Source organism: Acipenser ruthenus, chromosome 11 (assembly GCF_902713425.1).
Source record: "Acipenser ruthenus chromosome 11, fAciRut3.2 maternal haplotype, whole genome shotgun sequence".
NCBI lineage: Eukaryota > Metazoa > Chordata > Actinopteri > Acipenseriformes > Acipenseridae > Acipenser > Acipenser ruthenus.
Genome location: NC_081199.1, coordinates 42,677,458 through 42,698,875, shown reverse-complemented (window position 1 = coordinate 42,698,875; position 21,418 = coordinate 42,677,458). Strand labels below are relative to the sequence as shown.

At 41.5% G+C, this 21,418-nt stretch overlaps 1 protein-coding gene across 6 annotated transcripts in view; it reads right to left on the bottom strand.

Annotated features, from left to right (window-relative positions):
• Window positions 1-21,418, bottom strand: part of LOC117426436 (unconventional myosin-Ib-like) — a 71,997-nt gene that overhangs the window by 30,284 nt on the left and 20,295 nt on the right. For all 6 annotated transcript variants that reach the window (XM_034043993.3, XM_059034049.1, XM_059034048.1 and 3 more), the window contains exons 4-9: window positions 9,318-9,412; window positions 7,262-7,366; window positions 5,975-6,021; window positions 4,864-4,927; window positions 2,254-2,352; window positions 1,758-1,861 (exon numbers count right to left, since the gene is read on the bottom strand). In XM_034043993.3, the coding sequence (XP_033899884.3) occupies window positions 1,758-1,861; window positions 2,254-2,352; window positions 4,864-4,927; window positions 5,975-6,021; window positions 7,262-7,366; window positions 9,318-9,412 (514 nt within the window). The remainder of the gene's footprint in view (window positions 1-1,757; window positions 1,862-2,253; window positions 2,353-4,863; window positions 4,928-5,974; window positions 6,022-7,261; window positions 7,367-9,317; window positions 9,413-21,418) is intronic.

The following is a 21,418-nucleotide window of genomic DNA, read 5'->3' as shown; positions in this document are numbered from 1 at the left end:
TTGGTCCAGGCTCTGACTCTTCCCCCATCTCATTGGCTTGTGCTTTAATATGCTTGTTATTTAACGGACTTTTAGCTGAAAGGCAATACATACTCATTATGGATATTATCTGATTTGGAGACTTCTGTGCAAAGTTATATTTTTAGCAGGTTTTATGGCTGTTTGGCACATTTCTCAACACAGTATTTTAAAAAACACAAAACATTTCTACAGTACTTCAAGCAGACCAAGATGATTTTGGAAGATTGTGCACCTACAGCAACGTAAATCCATATACGAGGTGAACAATAACATGGCAGGGCTCATTGCAGGAATGTATCAGCAGTGTGTGGCACGCTGAACTGTAGAACAGGCAGCTGAGCTTTCAAAACACAAGTGACTTCACTGCTGCCCCCATAAGAGGTTCTGAATTACACCAATCAGTGTAATAATCTGCCACGTCGCTGCAGCTCCAGCCCCTGACAATCCTGGATGCTAATACAGCTGCTTAACCTTCAGGCGCTGTGGAATATGCGCTCTGCGTTCGTTTCATAAAGTGCCTTGTTTGTGCAGAATAAAAGCTTTGTGTGGGAACAGCAGTGCACAGCCTGAACATTTCGATAATGCCACTCAGACATTGATTTATTCAACCTTGCCAACACTCGCTATACAAACTTCAAAAGCCAGGCTGATTCTGCAAGTATGAAGTGGTTTTCTGCAGTGAAGAGGCTGCAACATCGTGACTTTCCCAGCACCACACATTTTAAAGATACAAAAAAAGTAGACTTTTAAAATGTTCTATTCAAGTTAACTTTTCAAGCAGTGTGTCCTGGTTCAGGACTAGTGAAGTGTAAACTGGAACAGAATGACAGATTTTCTTTTAAGTAGTCAACTACATCTACCTTATCAACTCATGAAAACATGTATGTAGTGAATATATAGGATATTGGAATGATGTGTGTGGATAATTGTACTGCACATTGTCCCTTGAGAACCCACCAATATGATTCACAGGGGTGGACAATCACGGTCCTGGAGGGTCATTCCACTCCAGGTTTAACAGGTAAGATAATGAACTACTCCAGGGTCTTGATGGAGGTTTAATTGGTTCAATTGAACAACTTAGAACAAGGTTGGAACAAAGACCAGGAGCGGAGTAGCCATTCAGGGCTGTGATTGGCCATCCCTGATCTGCAGGATTTATGGGTAAACGTTACGTAGCGATAACATAATTCTGTAAATATGATCATTCGAACCAAGTTGTGAATTGGTTTGGCACAAATTTAATAGCAAACAGTTTTTATAATTTAACTATTCTCACATTTCGTCAACTGCGTAACGCCATGAGTCCCTAAATGAACTGTCCGAGTTGCTTGTTACAAGTCTTGAAACATTAATAACTAACTTCCTTGATCAATCTTGCCCATTGTGTTAACCCTGCTGTTACCCCATCCCCAATGTGCCTGTTACTCTAGCTTTACTGTTTTATATTCACAGGTCACAGAGAGCCTCCAGCCTCAGACAAACACACAGCACTGCATGTGTGTGGTAGCGAGTGTCAGTTTAACTGCCCTGTGTTTTATTGCACTGTGAATTGCCTCTATTGTTTGTACTGTCCAGTGTGTTTCATAACCCTCAGAGGGAGCAGCTGTGCAGCAATTACTCGTGGGGAAGGGTTTTCATGAACGCTGCTCCGTCCTCAAGGTGCTCGGCCCCTCCTTCCTTCCTGAGCGGCTCAGGGCCGCAGCCACAGACGGAGCAGGAAATGAGATTCTCACCCTCACGGTTCGGAAGGATGCGGCGTCGTCCACCCCGGTCACTGTTGCAGAGTCCAGGCTCAGGTAGTTGTACTTGCTGAAGTCCCGCTCCAGCTTCAGTTTCTCTGGGGGAGGGGAGCACAACAGCAAGGGTCAATACAGAAGCACAGGCTAGCAAAACTCAGCAAATACACAGCAGTGAGGCCCAATTCCATTTCTTAAAATGTCATCATTAGGAATTCTATTACAAGTCCTATTCTCTTAGGAGTTTTAGGTTCTTTAAGTGTGTGTAGCACAACTGGGATTTACTGGAGGTACAACAAAACAAATTTAGGATCTGCTTTGGATAAGGAGCAGGACTGGAATGGGTCTTGAGTCCCCAGAGTAGTACATCATTGGTTTAATTGGAGTAATTACTTGTTTTGATATATTCAGAATATGAACAGTAATGGAGCTATAAAACAACGACACTGCAGATGAATGGTGGTGTATTATTTAAAACTAGAGAAGCACTCACTCAGCATGTCCTCCGATGCCCCAGACAGAAGCTGATAGAAGATGTGGAAGTTTCTCTCCCCTCTCGGCTGTTTGACGACGCGGGACTTCTCTAGAAGATCTGGGAAAGAGAAACACATTTAAGTGTTACGATCATTACCAGTTACTGCTGTAAAACAATCCACAGTAGGGAAGCACTTGGCTATGCTTTCATACTGCAATTGTGTCGATCCCTATTCTGCCAGTGCTTGACTAACGCTTCAGCAGAACAGACTGAACCAGCACACTAATTAAAAAAAAATGTCAATGCGAAATTGAATAAAAGAAGAAGAAACTAAGGCTGCACAAATCCAGTCTTAAGCCCCGCAGTCCTCTGGGTTTTGTAGGTATCATTTAATAAATGAACTGTTAAAAACCTGGTTCAGTTACTTCATTTAGGGTACAGGTGGAGCAAAGAACAGAAGGGATATGGGCACCTTGGGCTGAATCTATACATTCCCAAACCTGCATGGGCTCAGGGGGAAGACTGGATCTGACATTCTTCCACGATCCCAGATGGAATTCTCACATTGTAGCTGTGTGCTGGTGCTCATGGTGGACCAGGCTACAGACTATTTGCATTTAGTGTCTGGAAGAGAGCCCAAGGGGCTGGGGTAAAGCATGTAGTCACACCATGGCTCACCGCCTCCTGCCTTTGTTCTCTTGAATTCTGAATGTCAGAACAAAACACTGCACAATGGGGCTCATCAATACTGCACAGCACTGCAACAGGTGGGCAGCGCTCCTGCTTTAGCAGCTAAAGTGTTAGTTAAACAAGTCGTTCACAAGGCTTTCACTTGCTCTTCAGACTATAGAAACACAAGAAGCCTTCAAAACGGGCATGCTTTTATTTATTAGATTTTGTTTGTACAAGATCATTTGTTAGCACCTTTTGAGAACTGCTATTTGACAGTTTTTTTTCCTCATGGAGACCACCCTACAGACAGAACAAATCTGTTTCACATTGTTATCCCTCATAAAATGTTTGCTTTCCCCATGTTTATAACTATGCATTTACAGTAAGCCATGTTTTCTTTTAACCATGCTTCCACATAACTAGCAGTGATTTGTCTGCTTTACATCCCTTTGCTGGGTGTTTTCCATAGCTGCCACAGTCTAGTGTTTATAAATTAATGGGCTGACATCATGGTATTTTCAGTAGCATTACTAGTGGCAAATGGCGTGCCAAGAAGGAAAACTCAATTCTTCAAGTGTTGGTATGAAGAAAAAATGTAACAAAATATTTGTTAGTTATAAACTTGTTGTGACCTAATCTGAACCAAGTGCTTCCAGAACAAGTTCCCTGCCTGGACTCTCAGGGCCACAACTCTCATCTGTAACACAAGGGAAACCATGTCTGGCAACTGTACTAACCAAACCTTCCCTACTGCAACCAGCAGAGATGTTTGTTCTCCACTGCTAGAAGTATCCATGGCATTTCCTGGCTCCTAAACTCCGCAGTCAGCATTCGTTCTAATGAGCCTCTGTCTGCAGCTCTATGACAGTGGCATGATTACTGCATGTGTGCATCACTGCCTCAAAACGAGTTTGTGTGTGATAGCAAGCTTCTACCCCGCTCCTGCCAAATAACTTTACAGCTAGAGACTGAAGCACTTGATTTGCATTCACAAAGTACAAGAACAAGTCACGATTCCCCTGTGCAAGCATCTCTTTGAATAGTTAATATACCACTGAATGAGATCCTGCTCTGTATGGATACTGGTTGACTCTTGCTGGTGACAGAACTGTGAAGATCTATCAAATGTACAAACAAACAAACAAAGCCTGGGAAGGCTTTCAAAAGACCCAGAGCCTGCAATGAATTGGCCAAAACCGACACCTGCAATGAATTGGCCAAAACCGACAAATGCCTCTGGGTCACATTGTGTACTGAACTGCATGCAGGCTCCTGCAAATCTCACATTTCACAGTCCCAGCACACCCCATCATACTGTCCCAGGTGTTCACAGTCCCAGCACACCCCATCATACTGTCCCAGGTGTTCACAGTCCCAGCACACCCCATCATACTGCCCCAGGTGTTCTCCACAACATGATGAACACTGTACTGGGGAGACAGCATGCAGTATCACACTCCCTGCCTACTCATTTATTTATGCATGTCATGAGTTTCATAGATCAAGCCATTGTGAAAGCCAAGTTTTGATCTTGCAGAGTCCTTGAGATAAGAGGCTATAAAAACAGTTCAGCTGTTAAGAGGTTGCACAGTTCACAAGGAAATAGAAGTTTCCCCCAGTTAAGGGTACAAAGTTTGCGGGTTAGCCGACCGGCATGTATAACATAGAGCCAGTAAAACTACCGGTGAAATCTTGGGACCTTTACTGTACATTAACTTTTTAAGGAATGTTTTAAAGGAATGTTTTAAAGGGATAGTTGTTTGAATTCAAATAAAAATGTGCAGTTTATTTTTCTAAGCACTATTTAATTTAAGCCTAAAAACAGCAATCTGAAACACAGCCTCTAAAGTTCTGTGAGCACAGGGACAGTGCATGATTAGAACTATGCAGCACTTTTCGGTCTATCCCAAACCCATGTCGTCAATAAAACCCAGCAAAGAACATCCAGCTACTCACAGTTGCTGATAACTCCGCCCAGCGGGTCTCCTTTGAAATCAAATTCAACATCCATGTATTTTCCCTGCAAAACAAAATAAAAGCAAAAATAAAAATAAATACTATATACATTCTATTTATTACATTTGCATTTATTTTATACATCATTTTTACAATCTGCCCGACAGGGGCAACTAAGTACACAGTATAGAGCAGCCTGTAAACAGTCAAGACTGCCCGTGTTTGAAACCAGAGCTTTACCAAGCAGACCGAAACGCTAAAGCTGGGGGAAAACAAAACCACTTTTCCAGGAGCAGTGGCTTGAAACCAGGTTCCAGGAGACCTAGTTTGAGGAAACTTTGCCGTATAAAAACCCAAGTCTCCCCTGGTGTGCCATGCGGTGGCTGAAACCTAGACTCCTGAAATCAAGTTCCAAACCATAAAGTGTCTTTGTGTTCCCTCAGCTTTGAGCTCAATTGAGTTTATTCAGGACAACCCGTCTCCCCAACCCCCCCCCCCTCTTATTAGGGAAATAAAGTATATCATACAAAACTTTAAAAAAAAAATACAAGATAAAACGTAATATAGTATAATAATAATAATAATAATAATAATAATAATAACAATAATAATAATAATAATAATCTAATTTTATATAGTGCCTTTCATAGTGAACCACCATCACAAAGTGCTTTACAAGATATGAGACTAGGGTGTGTGAACTATGCATCAGCTGCAGAGTCACTTACAATTACATCTCACCCGAAAGACGGAGCACAAGGAGGTTAAGTGACTTGCTCAGGGTCACACAGTGAGGCAGTGCCTGAGGTGGGATTTGAACCGGGGACCTCCTGGTTACAAGCTCTTTTCTTTAACCAGAAAAACAGTCGGAACACACCAGTTTTAATAACAATGCGGTTGCTCATAGGTTATTGGATGGAAAACTACCAGCAGGTATCTCCTAGCAACCATTCCCATGGAAACTGAGGTAAATGATCATTGGTTTGCCAAGTGAAAAAAGTTGTACTGTTGAAATTACACAAAGCAGTGCCTACTCTGTATATATATATCTTTTAAACAAAAATGAAACTGCGGCATATTCATCAACAAGAGAAGAGGGTGGGGTACTTACAAACCGAGACGAGTTGTCGTTCCTCACGGTCTTGGCATTTCCAAAAGCTAAAATGGGAGAGAGAACATGGAACAGTGGCATCAGGTACAGTAACTCACTGTAACCGGACAGACATTTTCAATAAAGAAAGCAGAGGGACCAGATTATAGCATATCAAAGTGCTGGGGGTGGGGGGGATGGAGAAAAATAAAAAAATAAAAAGTTCATCAAGGTAGACCCACGAACCGGAGGGGGATATTTGTGTGAATTCTTTAACGATTGCAATCTGAGGACATTCAGAGTGAAGGCCGACGGCTGGCTCAGGATTACGTTCACTTGGCTCCAGGTAAGAGCACGACACAGCTCTGTCTGCATTACCTGTGCAGGTACAGACAGGTCTGACATCCAATTGGACGCTTAATGATTGTACAGTGTGGTGGAGTTCAGAATCAAACTCAAAACAAATCAAACAATAACAAAAGGCTGCTTCACACCTCTCTTGACTATTTCACAGACATGTAACAAGAAAAGTGTGGTTTTCATTATACCGTGTAGCACAGCCAGTCTGAGTTCACTTCACTGCTATAAAAAGGCACACAAGTCAGCCTGCTAAATGACTTTTGAACCACCCTATATAAGACTATAACTGTACCATTACTGCAAAATCCTCTAGCATTCTTGCTCTACTCTTTAAAATGTTAAGCAAATGGAGATTTGTGTTCCCGGTGGTTTTCTGTGAAGGTACTGAAAACAAAGCCTATATAGAATATATAGCCTACAAAGCCTATGAAGCACATGCCGCTCGACTGTCTAATCCACGCCAGTGCCGGTCATGGGTAGCTGAAAACAACAAATAAACCTTGAGAATATGGATAATGAGAGCTCCAGGCAGCATGTCAGAGTCCCCAGCTCACTGCAGGAAGTGAGCAGGCATTCAGAGAGCATCTAACTCCCAGCTCATTACAATCACATTGAATCTGTTACAGATGTGAGAAGAACGCGGCTCTCTTTGCTGATCATCCGAGTAACGGCAGCAGAGCAACGCGATAGAAGCAGGAACTCAATGCATCTGCACCAAAAACAAAAGGAATGTGCATTCTATGCAATTTCGGTCAGATTACGGGAAAGAAACTAGATCTTTTTAATTGAATAATGCAACATTTAAAGATATTTAGATCATTCAGACCAACTGAACCGAGCACATATTTCTGGGGGAGTGACATTTGATGAAATTCTGGAGTGTTTAATATTTAGATGTTTTTTTTTGTGTGTTTATGCAGCTCACAAGAGACGCAGGCCTGCACTTACCCTCAAGCACCGGGTTTGACTGGAGGAGCTGCTCCTTGACTTGGTTCACCTCTGCTCCCTTCCCACACACTGCGGCAACGTAGGACATGACCAGCTTACTCGCCTCTGCGAACACAAAACTCCAGATAATACACAGCTGATATAATCAGAAGCTATTCTGTGTGTACAAGAAGCCATGTTACTGTTCATTGAGGAGACGAGGGAGAAGAGTTACCAGGGCAGACAGGAAGTTCCAGAGAGTTCCATTCCATATGTCACTTCCCATACAATTGTGGCCAAAAAAGTAAGGTGCCGTTCCAAAAGAAAAACAAAAAAACTGATTATAAAATGGAGTTATTTAACACAGCACTGCCCTTGAGTATTCTCCCCAAGTGGCATGCAATAAAATGTTGATTCTCATTAGATGTATTAACACTGGGGTGGAAACATCGAGGCTCCTAGTCCATAGCTCATCTCCTGCTCGGAGTCCAATCAAGCACTGCTGGACCAGGTAGAACTTCAATATAAAAAAAACCTAGCCCAATATGAAACTCATGACCTCAAGAAGGGGAAAAAAATTGGCAAACAGCCCCTCGAGTTGAGTTTTTCATTGCACTATACCTTTGGTGCTCCATTCAAAATGACCATCTCCTCTATCCCCAAAGCAGAAGCACTCTTGTTTGTGTGCAAGGCTGTTCTGTTTGAAGATTCCTCTGGACTTGTAAAAGGAAGGAAACTAACACTGGTAGTGGCGGTCGATACACTTGCTTTTATAGTTTGGCTCCTATGGTAGTTTGGCTTTACTCAGATAGAGGGGAAGTGCTCTATGAGCCCTTGCAATTCCTCCAAAGTATTGTTTTTGGGAATAGGACTGCCAATAGGAGCTACTGAGGCAGCAAATTAGAGAGAGAGAGAGACAGAGAGAGAGAGAGAGAGAGAAGACAGAGAGAGAGAGAGAGAGAGAGAGAAGACAGAGAGAGAGAGAGAGAGAGAGAGAGAGAGAGAGAGAGAGAGAGAGAGAGACTTCCTGGTGGTGATGTCACCAGTTTGCAAGTCAGCTGCGACCCAGAGAAGCACTTGGCAGATCATTCAAGCAGCTTGGATGAATGAATGGGGAGTATGACAATAGAAATCACATCAAGTTCTAAATAAAATATTGTTTCTTAGCGGTAAATGTAAAAATGTTTATTCAAGGCTCCACACGCTGGCATACGACATTTATTTAGAAAATGTAAGTCAGCTTTAAAATACAGTAGTATTTTGAGACCAAATGTTGTGTAATTTATAAAAACGGTCACAAAAACCCGAGATGGAGTTGTTTTCCTGTAACTCACTGCAACTCTATTATTTTTTATAATACATGGATACCCTTGTGATGCTAATGTTAAAGAATATGGGGTTCAGCAGCACTGTTGGGTTTTTTTAAACTTCAGTGTCTCAGTGCTGTACAGACATTCTATGACGTTATCCGTGCTTCAGCTATATTTGGATGATTGCCTTTACCTTGTTTTAATTTCCTGTTTCTCTCCAGCTTCTCCGAGATACAAATGTACCCGCATTACATCATTTTTTTAAAGTATTCTCATTTTGTTGATCATTAATGAACATTTCTGTACTGTGGGTGTTGTCGAGTGATTGAAAGCATGTCTGGGTCCATGCAACATTTCGTTTGACTCTAATCATGCATTTTAATCTCCTACACTCAGGACAACATGGTTTTCAGGGTCCCCATTTAAAACATGGGGATTCTTATACTCTGATCATGCCTGTCCGTCTGCCACACTATATTGGGTAAACCCGATAAGTAGCATACATTTTTGTGTGTAGAATTTTTTTTGAAGTGCACACCCTGGGCAAAATGTATGAAGGACTTCACTTCAAAAAAGCAACTTGCTCTGTTTTACCCATTAATACACAAGCAGATCAGTCAGGTTACCTGTAAGGCTGCTGCAGTGTAATACACAAGCAGATCAGTCAGGTTACCTGTTAAGCTGCTGCAGTGTAATACACAAGCAGATCAGTAAGGTTACCTGTTAAGCTGCTGCAGTGTAATACACAAGCAGATCAGTCAGGTTACCTGTCTTCCCGGCGCCGCTCTCTCCTGTGATGAGGATACACTGGTCCTTGTCCTGGTCCCGTAAAGATCGGTAGGCTTCATCTGCCAAGGCGTAACTGCAAAACAGCAAAAAGCAAGACCTGGTTATGAAAGAGTGAGAGTTCACTTCCGGCTTTGATCTTTGGCTTGCATTAAAAGCATTATTTATTTTGGAGAACTCTTTTTTGTGGTTAAAGCGCTGTGTACGGTGTTGGATGCATTTTATTTTTTTAACCACTCCTTTAAAATAGAATAACCCAACTGAACGTAGTCTTCAGAAACTGGGGCTCATCTAGAAGAGATGGATCTCAATAACAGAACATCGCCTAGATATCCAGGGGAGACAACCTTCTACTCCATGTATCTTTAAAAGCTAAATCAGCTCAAATGCCCGGTGGACGGGAGCTCTGGGTTTGCGATTATGGGTTAGCCATGTGAGAAGAGTGAAGCACAGAGCTGTGTGATCCCAGTCCTGTGGCATGCCTCGCATGGAGTCGGCACTCTTCAACATTAACTAGAGTCAGCAGCGGTGTGAAGAGCCAGCTCACAGTGAAAAAGAAGCTGTGCATGGAGATAATGCAGCAGGATTGTATTTCACAAGTGAAAACAGCTTTCACAAAGAGCTAAGATATCTTCCCTGGGTTATAAATATTTACACAGGGATAAGTCAAAAGGAGTTGGGATATCCAACGCTGGCAGGGCTAACCTGTGAAGCTGTGAGAATCAGCCAGGAAGCTTAAACAGGAATTGGTTCTGTATATAAGGACTGTCCGTCGGAGCGTTCCCATACTGTTTATTTTCTATGCAGTTCACAGCCTTCTTATTCAGAAGCAAGCCGCGTGTTCATGCTCATTGTTTATTTCAGTGCAAATTCCGCCACCATATTCACTAAACGTTAAGGGTTTTTAAAGCCTGTTTTGATTTACCAAATCATGTTTGTTCATTAAATCCTTTTCTACCATTTTAGAGAGGGATAGAAATCTATTCTAAGCACTGTTTAACCAAAGACAATGGTTTATAGACACACACAGTATATAATCATCACCTCTTTGAGTTTGTTACATCATCGTTGACTTTGCTAAGCAGTCAGGAGGTAAGCTTTGATCAACCGCGTTTTAAACAAAAACATACATTTACTAAAATGAGTTACAGTAAACAAAGTTACAAAAACAACACTAGACACAACAGGCAGTCCTTCTGGTAAACACAAAGTGCAGGTTGTCGTCCCACTAATAAAACACTGTGCAGTATGCTGCTCCAGATCATTGAAACAGGGTTTAATTGCACCCAAGCCTCACCGTGCGTGTGGGGCTCTGTGTAAAGAAGGTACTGTGTGACTGTTCTACCTGGACCGGAACAGACTTCACAAATCAAACAGAAGCACAGTGACGCCACACACAGGACTCAGTATTGAGAGAATGTGTACACACAAGTCTATTATGGTACATATTATGGAAATTATATATTTCCCTGTGTACAGGTTCACCTGACTGTAAATACAAATCATTGAGTGCATGTACAGTACACACAGTAGTTGATAACCCTTTTGCAAACTAGTTATTGCCTATAATCTACAGTATATAAACATTTCCAGCAAAATCTACATTCGTTATTAAACGCATTGAAATAGTTAATATTGCAATTGCTTTGTAATTTATTTTACTTCAGTAGAAAATTGTACAAGAACAAATAAGAGACGAATAATCCATCTAGGTGACACCTAACTACACTGCAGCCCTTGGAGATCTTGAAGGTCTTTAACTCAACTCAAAACAGCAGACCACTTACCTGTCCCCAGTCTTTGATTTCCCCTATATCATTTAGTATTATATTACAGTATTTCTATACAAGTCACCGACTAATTAATTCGTTTTAGCAGTGGTGCCCTTTTTCAAAAGATACCTGGTGCGGAAAGAGTTAAAATATGAAACAAACCGGAACAAAAACTATACGTCATGGATTTTGAATACAACGCAATTTCTTTCATAAAGGATGTGGCACATTACTATTCCAGCAGACCTGTGTATCCAGTTGTAAGCAACACCAAAATGACTGTAGGATATCATGGCTTAACTTTATTGGTCACGATCAAATGCCTATACCGCAGCCTATCGGAAAACAAAAAGATCTGTGCTGCAAAGCACCAATCGTCTCGAGGTCTGTACAGAGCAGCCCAGAAGGATGGAGTTGTCTATCTGTCTGTCTCTATGCTTCTGTTTTCTGTGGCTTGCTTGAGGTAGATGCTCTGCTCTCTCTGTTTTTGGGAGTGTCTCAGTAGAGAAGGACTGTTGGCTGATGCCGTGCCAGCGCGGGTGAATTACAGTTCTGCAGGATTGTCTGTGGAGCACGCGCAAGTCAATGTGAACACAATTAGAGGGGTAGGTGCTCCCAGGCCACAATTATAATCATGAGCAGTCTCAAAACATAGAAGTGTCCAATCTCAAACCGGGCCGGCAGTACCTCTCGTCTGGGCACACCCTGCCTAAAAGCAGCTCTCCCCTTAGTAGTGGAGCAGGGTTTTTTGTTTTTTTTGACAGTTCAGAAATTAAACCACTAGCATGGCTATTAAAGCAAAGCTCTGCACTTTTCTAACCCACACGTCCCGACTTGGAAAGAGATTTTGGGCAGAGCGGGGTTGATTTTTTTTCCTTCATTACGAGTAATTTCTCTGAGCCTCAACTAATAACAGATATAGGATAGATCAGCAAATGTTATTTCTGTGCAGGAAGTCATAATTGTAAATGTATGGGATCTCCAGAAACCAGCATGCATCTAAACAGCGGCATGCTTTTTAAAGACAATTTAAATAGCTCTGCTTCCCACTCTGCATAGGGAAGGGCACTTTATAAACGAGGCTCTGTGTTTTAAACAGCTTTCAGGGCATGCATTTGAAATATCAAACATACTGTACTGCACACAAAGAGCAAGAGCAGCCCTGCTTACATCCCTGTACGCTCTCTCACAAGCATTGCCGTCTTTAAATAAATCAGGCAAGCCTGTTATTAAAGATCAAAGCTGCAACATGTGGGAATAACTATCATTTTTCTAAGAAAGCAGTACAACTAGGGATGGGGAGTTTGTTGCCAGATAACTTCACTCCGACTACTTGCTCACTAAATATAGTATCCCTGAATAGAGAAGAAGTGTCTCCACTGCACTAGAGTGAAGTCTACTGACTGTCTGAACACAGACTTGGAGGAAAGTCCCCACTAAGAGCTCCCATGTTACAACAATCCAAGGAAACAGATGAGGAGCCCCCCAGGCCCTGCTGCTGCTGCTGCTTCTAATCCTGCTCTCCGGATATGTGACTTACATTCCCCATTCTATAATAATTCTGCTTGGTGCATCTTGCGTTCCCTCCAAGGACTGAAGCTGTTTCTATTTTTTGACCAGGGCGCGCTTCCTCTTTTGAGCTCAAAATAAGATCAGGATGTCTTAAACAACCGGCTCGCTTTGAATAAAGGAGGTACAATCACTCTTCCATGGAGGGCTGCACGCCTTGCTTGCGTCATGCACTTTAAAAACAGAAAGCTTGACCTCTGCAGCCTGACTGCGAACCCTTTGCAATTACATGTTCAGACTACAGACAGGATCACTGTAGCCCTCAAGACTGCCAATAAGCTTTTAGCTAGGTTTGGGACACGAGGGCCAGGTGATTTGTTCAGTTGCAGTGCCAAATTATTATTGTTTTTTAATCATTGTTTTCTCTGCATTGTAAAATGACAGGAAACAGATTGGGGAGCTCATTCTAGACTGTGCAGGAATGGATCAATCCACACACACATTTCCCAGTACTGCTATAGGCTGGCACTTGGAATACCTCAAACCATATCCAAGAGAATTAGAAAAAAAAACGTACCCTATTTTAAGACATATTTAAAGGGCAATCAGAGACCATTTACCAAATCACGGAGGGTTGTAGTTTAGGATCATAAATCTCTTGGTTAAAATTGGATATGGTCTTGGAAAATAATTTAGCAATTGCTGTATTGTGCCTTTTGACTATGTGAGCTATTGTGAACTAAATTAACACTCAATTTAATTCAGTAAAATTACATATAAAAATACAGACTTTATCAAGATTAAAAGTAAAGGAAACAATTATAAAAAATTAAACACACACCTGACTGGACTTGAGCATTTGGCATTTATTTTACAGCGGATTCCTTTCTGAGCCCTGCTTCATGCAGAGCCATCTGTAGAACTTTACTTTGAAAGGTAGAATGGGAATGGATTAAATACATGACTCTCTTACCCAGGTTATTTGGTTTCCAATTCTTGTTTCCGATACTGAAGACTAGTTAAAATGTAATTCAGCATAACTTGTGGCTATAAACTTAGCTGGGCTTAAACTTTTTAAAAGTAAATTTCAATGATGTGTTGACAAACAGAAACATGACAGGAAATGAAAACACGAATGACACATGGGTGAATGAATACCATTTTATAAAGCCTTGTCATTCTACCTGTAAGATGTAAACCTTGGTCTGTCCCCCTAGAGCTGCCTTGTCCATGGTGGGTGCATTGGGGTGCGGAGACTATCTTGTATACAAGGTGATCTCCACAGTCTACAGTGTTTTACAGCAATCTCCTGCTCCATGACCTCATACTCATCACAACTCCTTTTATTAAAAGATCAGGCAATGCTACTCAATTGAAACTGCTGTTATAAACTTGTATAACATTCAAACTGCTTTATCTTATCTAAACAGCAGTGTTTTTTCTAAAATACTGCAATGGGACGGCATGGTTTTCAATGCATCTATTCAATCATATCAGTACATAAAGTGACATGATGCAACATCTCATTTATAGTTTTATAGTCAGTGGCTTACATAATCCCCAGTTAAAACAACAATATAGCCAATAACAACAATAGCAAAAAAGCTAAAATAAGAACATAAGAAAACTTTTGAGAATGAGAAAAGGCCATTCAGCCATTCCCTTGTTAGCACACCAGTCTCCCCAATTGGGGCATCTAATTTAAAAGCACTCCTGTGCTCCCAGTGTTTCAGATTCTACTATGTCACCTGGTAGGCCATTCCCTGCATTTATAACTCTGTGTAAGAGGGTTCCCTACCTTCTGTTCTATAAAATAAGCAGCATGTCTCAGTCATGCCAACTGCTCAGGCAACACAGATTGAATCAGGATATTATTTGGGATCATAAAGTGGCTAGCGTTCTAAAACAGGAAAATAGCAATCCAAGGCGAACAAGACTGAGGTTCAACAGTGTTCTGGGTTTCAATAGTCAGAGGCACTCCTTCCAAGTAAACCTGGCCACATGGACATTTATGATTTCTGAAATAAAGTGACACTTTGCACTACTCGCCTGCAATAAAGCACATATTAGATTAATGTGTAACGTGGACATTACTGAGCCCAAGAGGAAACAAAGATGAGACACTCTTTCATCTACTTTGGTGTTCTCAGAAGTAACCCATTTATTTAAGTTCAAAGTCGGTAATGTTTGAGGTGTGTCTCATTACAGCTCAATACAATGCATCCAATCCATTCCTGCACCCTATACATTCCACTGCTTATCAGAAGGGTATGAAGTCTGCTAAGATTAATACATTTAAATAAACAGTCGATCAAGGACTTCGGGACAGATTGGGAAAGAGCACTGAAGAGAAGTTATCTGCCTGTTTAATACGAGCTCACAGAGCTGTGGTGTACATGGAATCACAGCGGAGCCACGGCTGAATCTGACCTTTAAACGCAGGGTCCAGTCTCTACTGTACAGTTACATTTTAGACCACGGAACTCAGTTAGCAAGGGCTCACAATGTATGAAGCAGACAACAGTTCAGAACTCATCCATATATTTTGTAGCCGTTTTATTCCAAATATATATATATATATATATATATTATATATATATATATATATATATACACACACACAGTGCTCCCCCTTTATAAGGCAGTCCAGGTTATAAGGCGGTACGGGCACGGCTCCCAACTACAGCATTATAAAAAGGGGGAGCACTATCTCTCACACTACATATATATGGCTGGCAACTGGAACTGAACTCTGGTCAAAAACACAGCATTTGAGTACTTGCAATAAAACCACTCAAGATGCTGGATTAACCCTAGAAAACAACCTCTCTCTCTCTCTCACCCACTCAACAAATTTGGGGATTGCACAAGCCTACCGTTATACCCTGTGGTGAATCCAGCTCGGAATTATTAACAGATCGGAAAGTAACCTTTTCTACCAAATATCCTGCTTCCAGGAAATCCAAGAAAAAAAAAAAAAAAAAAAAAAAAAAAACCTGAAATGGGATCTGGCAAGCTGAGCTGCCTAAAATGAACTGAAAAATCACAGGGGAATGCACACATCCTCTTACAAAACCTCCAGATACTGGAGGCTGTGCTGCCGTTTTCCATAGCTCAGCATGTTCCTTCAACAGCGAGGCGTCTCGACCAATCCACCCCCAAACACTAAACTACTTGACATGTATTTACAAGAATTTTATCTACAGGCCGACCTCGACATCATTTGTACCAGACAAAAAAATAAAAATAATTTGGCTTACTTGTACAAGCTAACAACAATAGCATAGAACAGTACTGTAAAAATCAATGGATATATTTAGAAATGAGAGGATATTACATAGTTAGGAGGGATTTAACCACCCAACCACAGTTTGGCAATACTGTGCGCACTAATGGCATATTCTTTTGGTTTCACACAACTTTCTTCTATCAAGATGATCTGAAATGTGATACGATGCCTTTATGTAATTTGCTGATAGATAAATTAGAATTCTGGTTAAGCTTTATTAAAACGGTAGGGTTATTTCACCCACATTCCCTGCACAGTACCTACAGTAATTGAGACTGGTCGTCTGTAAAGCAGCGCCTGGACCCCAGATCTCACTGTTGTGTCTCATCTTCTCTCAAGGTCACCACCAGCAGCCTATCCCATATTACTGTATTATTTGAGCAAAGCTTTGATTGGTATAATTCTAGTTGGGATGATGCACAAATATCATGTCTACATTAAAAAAGCACCTTGCTCCACTTGCAGAGGCCCCTTAGCACAAAATCATGTAGCTGGGAACTTTTATAACTCCCCACCCACTCAGGACACAACCATAGCAACTAATGCAAACAGTGTAGTTGCACAGAGGACGTTTTATGGCGACTGCTCAAACAAAACAATGTGTGGAGTTTAACAGGTTTTATGCAGGTTAACTACGAAGTTCATTGCTGTGTAATAAATCACCCACAGCACCAAAGGCTCAACCGGAATTCTAAAAAGGTAAAAATGATAAGAAACAAAGTCAGGTGGACAAACGTTTCAGCGAGTGCCCTGCTCAATGTACCATGCAATTCAGATGGTTGAAGAATGGCATTTCTCACTACCCACTGGAGCCTCGGCACAGATTTGAAACAAACAGCGAGGCTGAAACACTTGCGTCGCTCTGTCCCCATGGAATGATCTTTGATGTTCTGCTCTTTTTCAGCAGGCTGTCAGTCACTCTGTAACCTGACCTGCACTCTGGGGACTGCCGGCAGACACAGACAGACTGCACCAGATAGGAGAAGCAGAGTAAATCAGCGCAGGCGGGGAGAGCTACGAGGGTCTGCAACACTGTGAACACACTATAATGCCATGGAATTATCCTGCTTAGCTTTTTGCTCCCTGAGGTCATATTTGCACACTGTAGCTGAACTGTAAACTGAACACTGCTATGTTTTTAAATGTACATTTGCTTACAAAATATTTACACCGGCATCTTAACTGTTTCCCATGTTTATTAGCCAAAGCAATTGGTCATTTTGGACAGTGTTATTAATGACTGTAGCTGTGTCTGTAAATTGTCTTTTTGTTTGTTATATATATATATATATATATATATATATATACACACATATACACACACACACTGTAGCTGTGTGGTCTGTGTAGATTAGCCTCCATCAATTATCACTGCTGAGTATTCTGCTCTTATTTCTAGTCAATTATCTTTCATTATGTCAGCTATTCTCAGAAAGACAAAAGGCTTCTGAATTTAAAGCAGAATCAGCCGGGGGCGCAAATATGAATATGTAACTATACAGAAAAAAATGAATATTAAAACAAACTACTAAAAAAAAAAAAGTTTTACCCGTTACTTCAAATCACTTGAGCCAGTCTAGGACCAAAGCTACAGCACAACAGTCAGATAAGAGTATGTTTATTGCAGCTTCCACACCGACTGGGACAGCTTTATTTACTTGTGTCACTTCCACAGATCTGTTCATCACCCACAATCTGCGTGGTGTAGATGGACTGAATGGGACATGGACCGAATCTTCACTTCTGCATCAAACATTCTGTGCGAGTCAGCGCTGACAAAAATGATTAAAAAAACTCTGACTGCAGAAGTCATTTAAAGAGGCAGCTAAAGTCACTAACGGCACTTCCGCCTAGAGGGAAGAAAAGCTGACTGAAAATACCATCAGCATGAGCACAGTCGTAACTGTGGCAGCTTTCATCTGGTGTGGCTACAGTTTAAATTGGACTTGCCTCTGGAACCGGTAATGCATCAGCAAAAACAGCAACATGCTGCGATTGGTTGAAAGGTTAAGCGATGACATACGAATGGGAAAGGCAATACATGTGTAACACATGTGGCTTTCAGTCTACCAAAGGAGGGCGAGGGCGGGGGCGGGGGGGCGAAAGAGATCAACTGCTCGAGTCTTGTTAAATTGAAAAACAAAAGCAATGAATTCTGAACTTTATCAGGATCACCAACAAAAACTACTGACCTCAATCCTACCCCCCTCCCCTCACACAGTCTAATCTACCTTCAGGCAACTGCCACGGCCCTCCCTTGTTTAAGTTGTCTGATTTCACAACAGAAACAGCCAGGCCTTCAGCACAGCGCTGCTAGTTGTGACACTGCCCCAGTACTTTTATTGTCAACACAGCCAGCCACCAATTGCCTCAGGCACACAACATCAAGAGCTGGCATCGACTGAACTGGACTGGGGGGGGGGGGGGGGGGGGGGGAGTGCTCGACAACATGAGGTCTAGCTAGCTTGAGGGCTCTCAAACAAGCTGAAAGAATTACATCATGACAAACAAGTCGTGTCCATCTCTGAGTTCATTCTGCTTAAAAACAAGAAAATATCTTAAAATCGAACAAAAAAAGCTACAAAGTTTAGGAGACAGACATCAAAAGGAGCAGGCACCAAAAGTAACTGACCGAAAAGAAGGTACACAAAGTAGGTAAGCGTCAACAGAGCGCAGTGCTCGATTTTGGACATAACGCTGTATAAATTCAGACAAATAGGAAGGTGCCAGGCCACGCAGAGGCTTAGAAGTTAGCAGATACTCTATTATTTGAGTTACATGGAGCCAATGGAGACCTAACAGAACGGGGGTTCTGTGACGTCGCAACCTAGTACATGTCAGGATTCTAGCCGCAGAGTTTGGAATCAATTGAAGCTTGGCTACAGTAGTTTTTGGAAGCCCGGCAAAAAGAGCATTGCAGTAATCCAACCTCGATGTAACAAAAGCATGGATTAAGAATTCTGCTGCAGTTGTGTCTAAGTATGGACGAACACGAGCAATATTTCTAAGATAAAATAATTTTTGGAGACAGATCGAATATGCGCATCAAAGCGCAATTCTGGATCAAAAGTCAACACCCAGATTCCTCATCAAGCATCTTAAAATCGAGACAACAACTGCCCAAAGTCACAATACTGTGACAGCAGAATTTTAAAGATATTTTAGATCCGACACACATAGCCTCCGTTCTGTTAACATTTAATTGTAAAAAGTTATGTCTCCTCCAGTTTTGGGTATCAGACAGACACTCTGAAAGCACTGAGAAAGCTCCAGATGATTGAGATTTAACAGAAATGCATAGCTGGATATCATCAGCATACATATGAAAACCAACACCTCTATTCTGCTTCAATTCCCCCATTGGTAGCATATAGATCAGAAAGAGAATAGGGCCCAAGACAGATTCCTGGGGTACTGCAGAGGTCAACTTAGCAATATAGGATGAACAACCCCAAACAGATTTCCATTACATGAGTGTAGATGTTAAAACTTCATGCTGATTTGAACTTGTCTCTCGCCAAGATAAGCACCAACTAAGGACGTAGCTTTCCTTTTGCCTGGTGTTGATGGCTGAAGTGTAATGCTGGCTCCAGGGATCAGCTTAGTTTGTCTCCAACAGAAACATAATGGCCACAACCTTTGCGATAGGACCGGAACCAGTTTAAAACAGCACCAGTAACAAATGCATCTGATTCCAGGCGATTTAACAGAATCTGATGGTCCACGGTGTGCAAAGCTGCGGACAAATCCAACAAAATCCATGGAGGAACAGGAATCTGCATCACAAGTCAATAAAAGATAACTTAAGACACGAACAAGAGCGGTCTCAGTGCTTTGAAATGGTCTGAAACCTGACGTGACTTGCAGCTAGATGTGCCTGCAGCTGGGAGGCAACCACCCGCTCCAAGTTTGATCCAAGTTTGATATAGGCCGGTAATTAGAGTAACATTGACGGTACACTGTTTCAATGTAACCTTGTTATTTCCAAATGCTTTACAAGGACAAAAAAATAAATACATACAAAAAATGTAATTCTATGGCAAGTACCAAACAAAAACAGTAATTACAGGGATTCAAAACAACCCTCTTATAAATATAAAGCAACACAGCCTAAAAGCATTGAAAACACCCTGATGTGAAACAACTGCATATACTGGAACTAAAATAAAACACAACAAAAGTAATTGGAATTGAAAACAGGAATTGACCTCAACCCTGAATGAGTGTTGAAAAAATCAACCAAATCTTATTCCTGACCTTTACTGACAATGCACCAAATGGAAGTGTCCTTCTGGCTTCAAAAACATGACAAAAGTCCAACACATTTTAGCTCCAGCCCCCAGGTTTGTAAACTTGGGCCAAGACCTTTGTCCCAAAGTAGAACAGTACCACACTGCTGTATCTGCATTGTAATCTTATCACTTGGTGCCTCTCTTCCAGATCCTGACTGGCCAGCTCAAACAGCAGATCACTATCTGCACAGAACCTTCACTGTCGCAAACAACCCCACTGACCTTTGATCTTCCGAGACTTGTTAAGAAATCAGTTCCTGGTGTTTGTTTACTGTGTACAAAGGTCAGAGGTTAGTCTTCTGTTTTAAAAAATGTTAATAAGGTATAAAACTACAGTACTGCAATTATAAATTAATATATATATATATATATATATATATATATATATATATATATATATATATATATATATATATATATATATATATATATATATATAAAATTTTTTTAATGATTTGACAGGACTTCCCCTCCTAGGGTACTGTGATGTAATATCAGTATCCAGTTGGAGAAGCAGCTGGCTGGTGTGCTCTGTGCTTCACCCCTAAAACCAGAGCGATGCAAAGTTTCTCAATTGAAATATCAAGAGCAAACCCATCGGTGTAGCAACAACACAGCCGTCTCTTTCAGCCAACTTCCCAACGTCAAGTCCACCAGGTCAATGACCTCATGCGTCTATGCGATGGGCTGCTCTGCACCTGTGAGCTTGTGCCACAACCTGCAACTGTCAACGTGGACACACATTAGAGACCGTCTGCCACGGGCTGTGGATTTGTGCAGCACGTGACATCACAGGGCACGGGCTGTGGATTTGTGCAGCACGTGACATCACAGGGCACGCTGCCTTTTTGCTGGCAGAATAAAGTATATTTATTCCTTTAACTGCTGGCTTCAACACAGTCTCCTGTGGATATCTGCTCAGGATGATTGGCTCATGATTGGGGTGAAGGAAGCTCGCAGCCAGTTTACCCACTGTATACTATATTGATAGTACCCTTGTACATGCCCACTGTATACTATATTGATAGTACCCTTGTACATGCCCACTGTACTGTATATTGATAGTACCCTTGTACCTGCCTACTGTACTCTGTATTGATAATACATCTGCCAACAGCATTATCAATTGACTCAAATATCTAAAAACACACCTGAAACTAATGAATGCCTGACAGATCATTTTAAATGCCTTGCTATTGCCAGTTCCCTGCCAGCTGCAT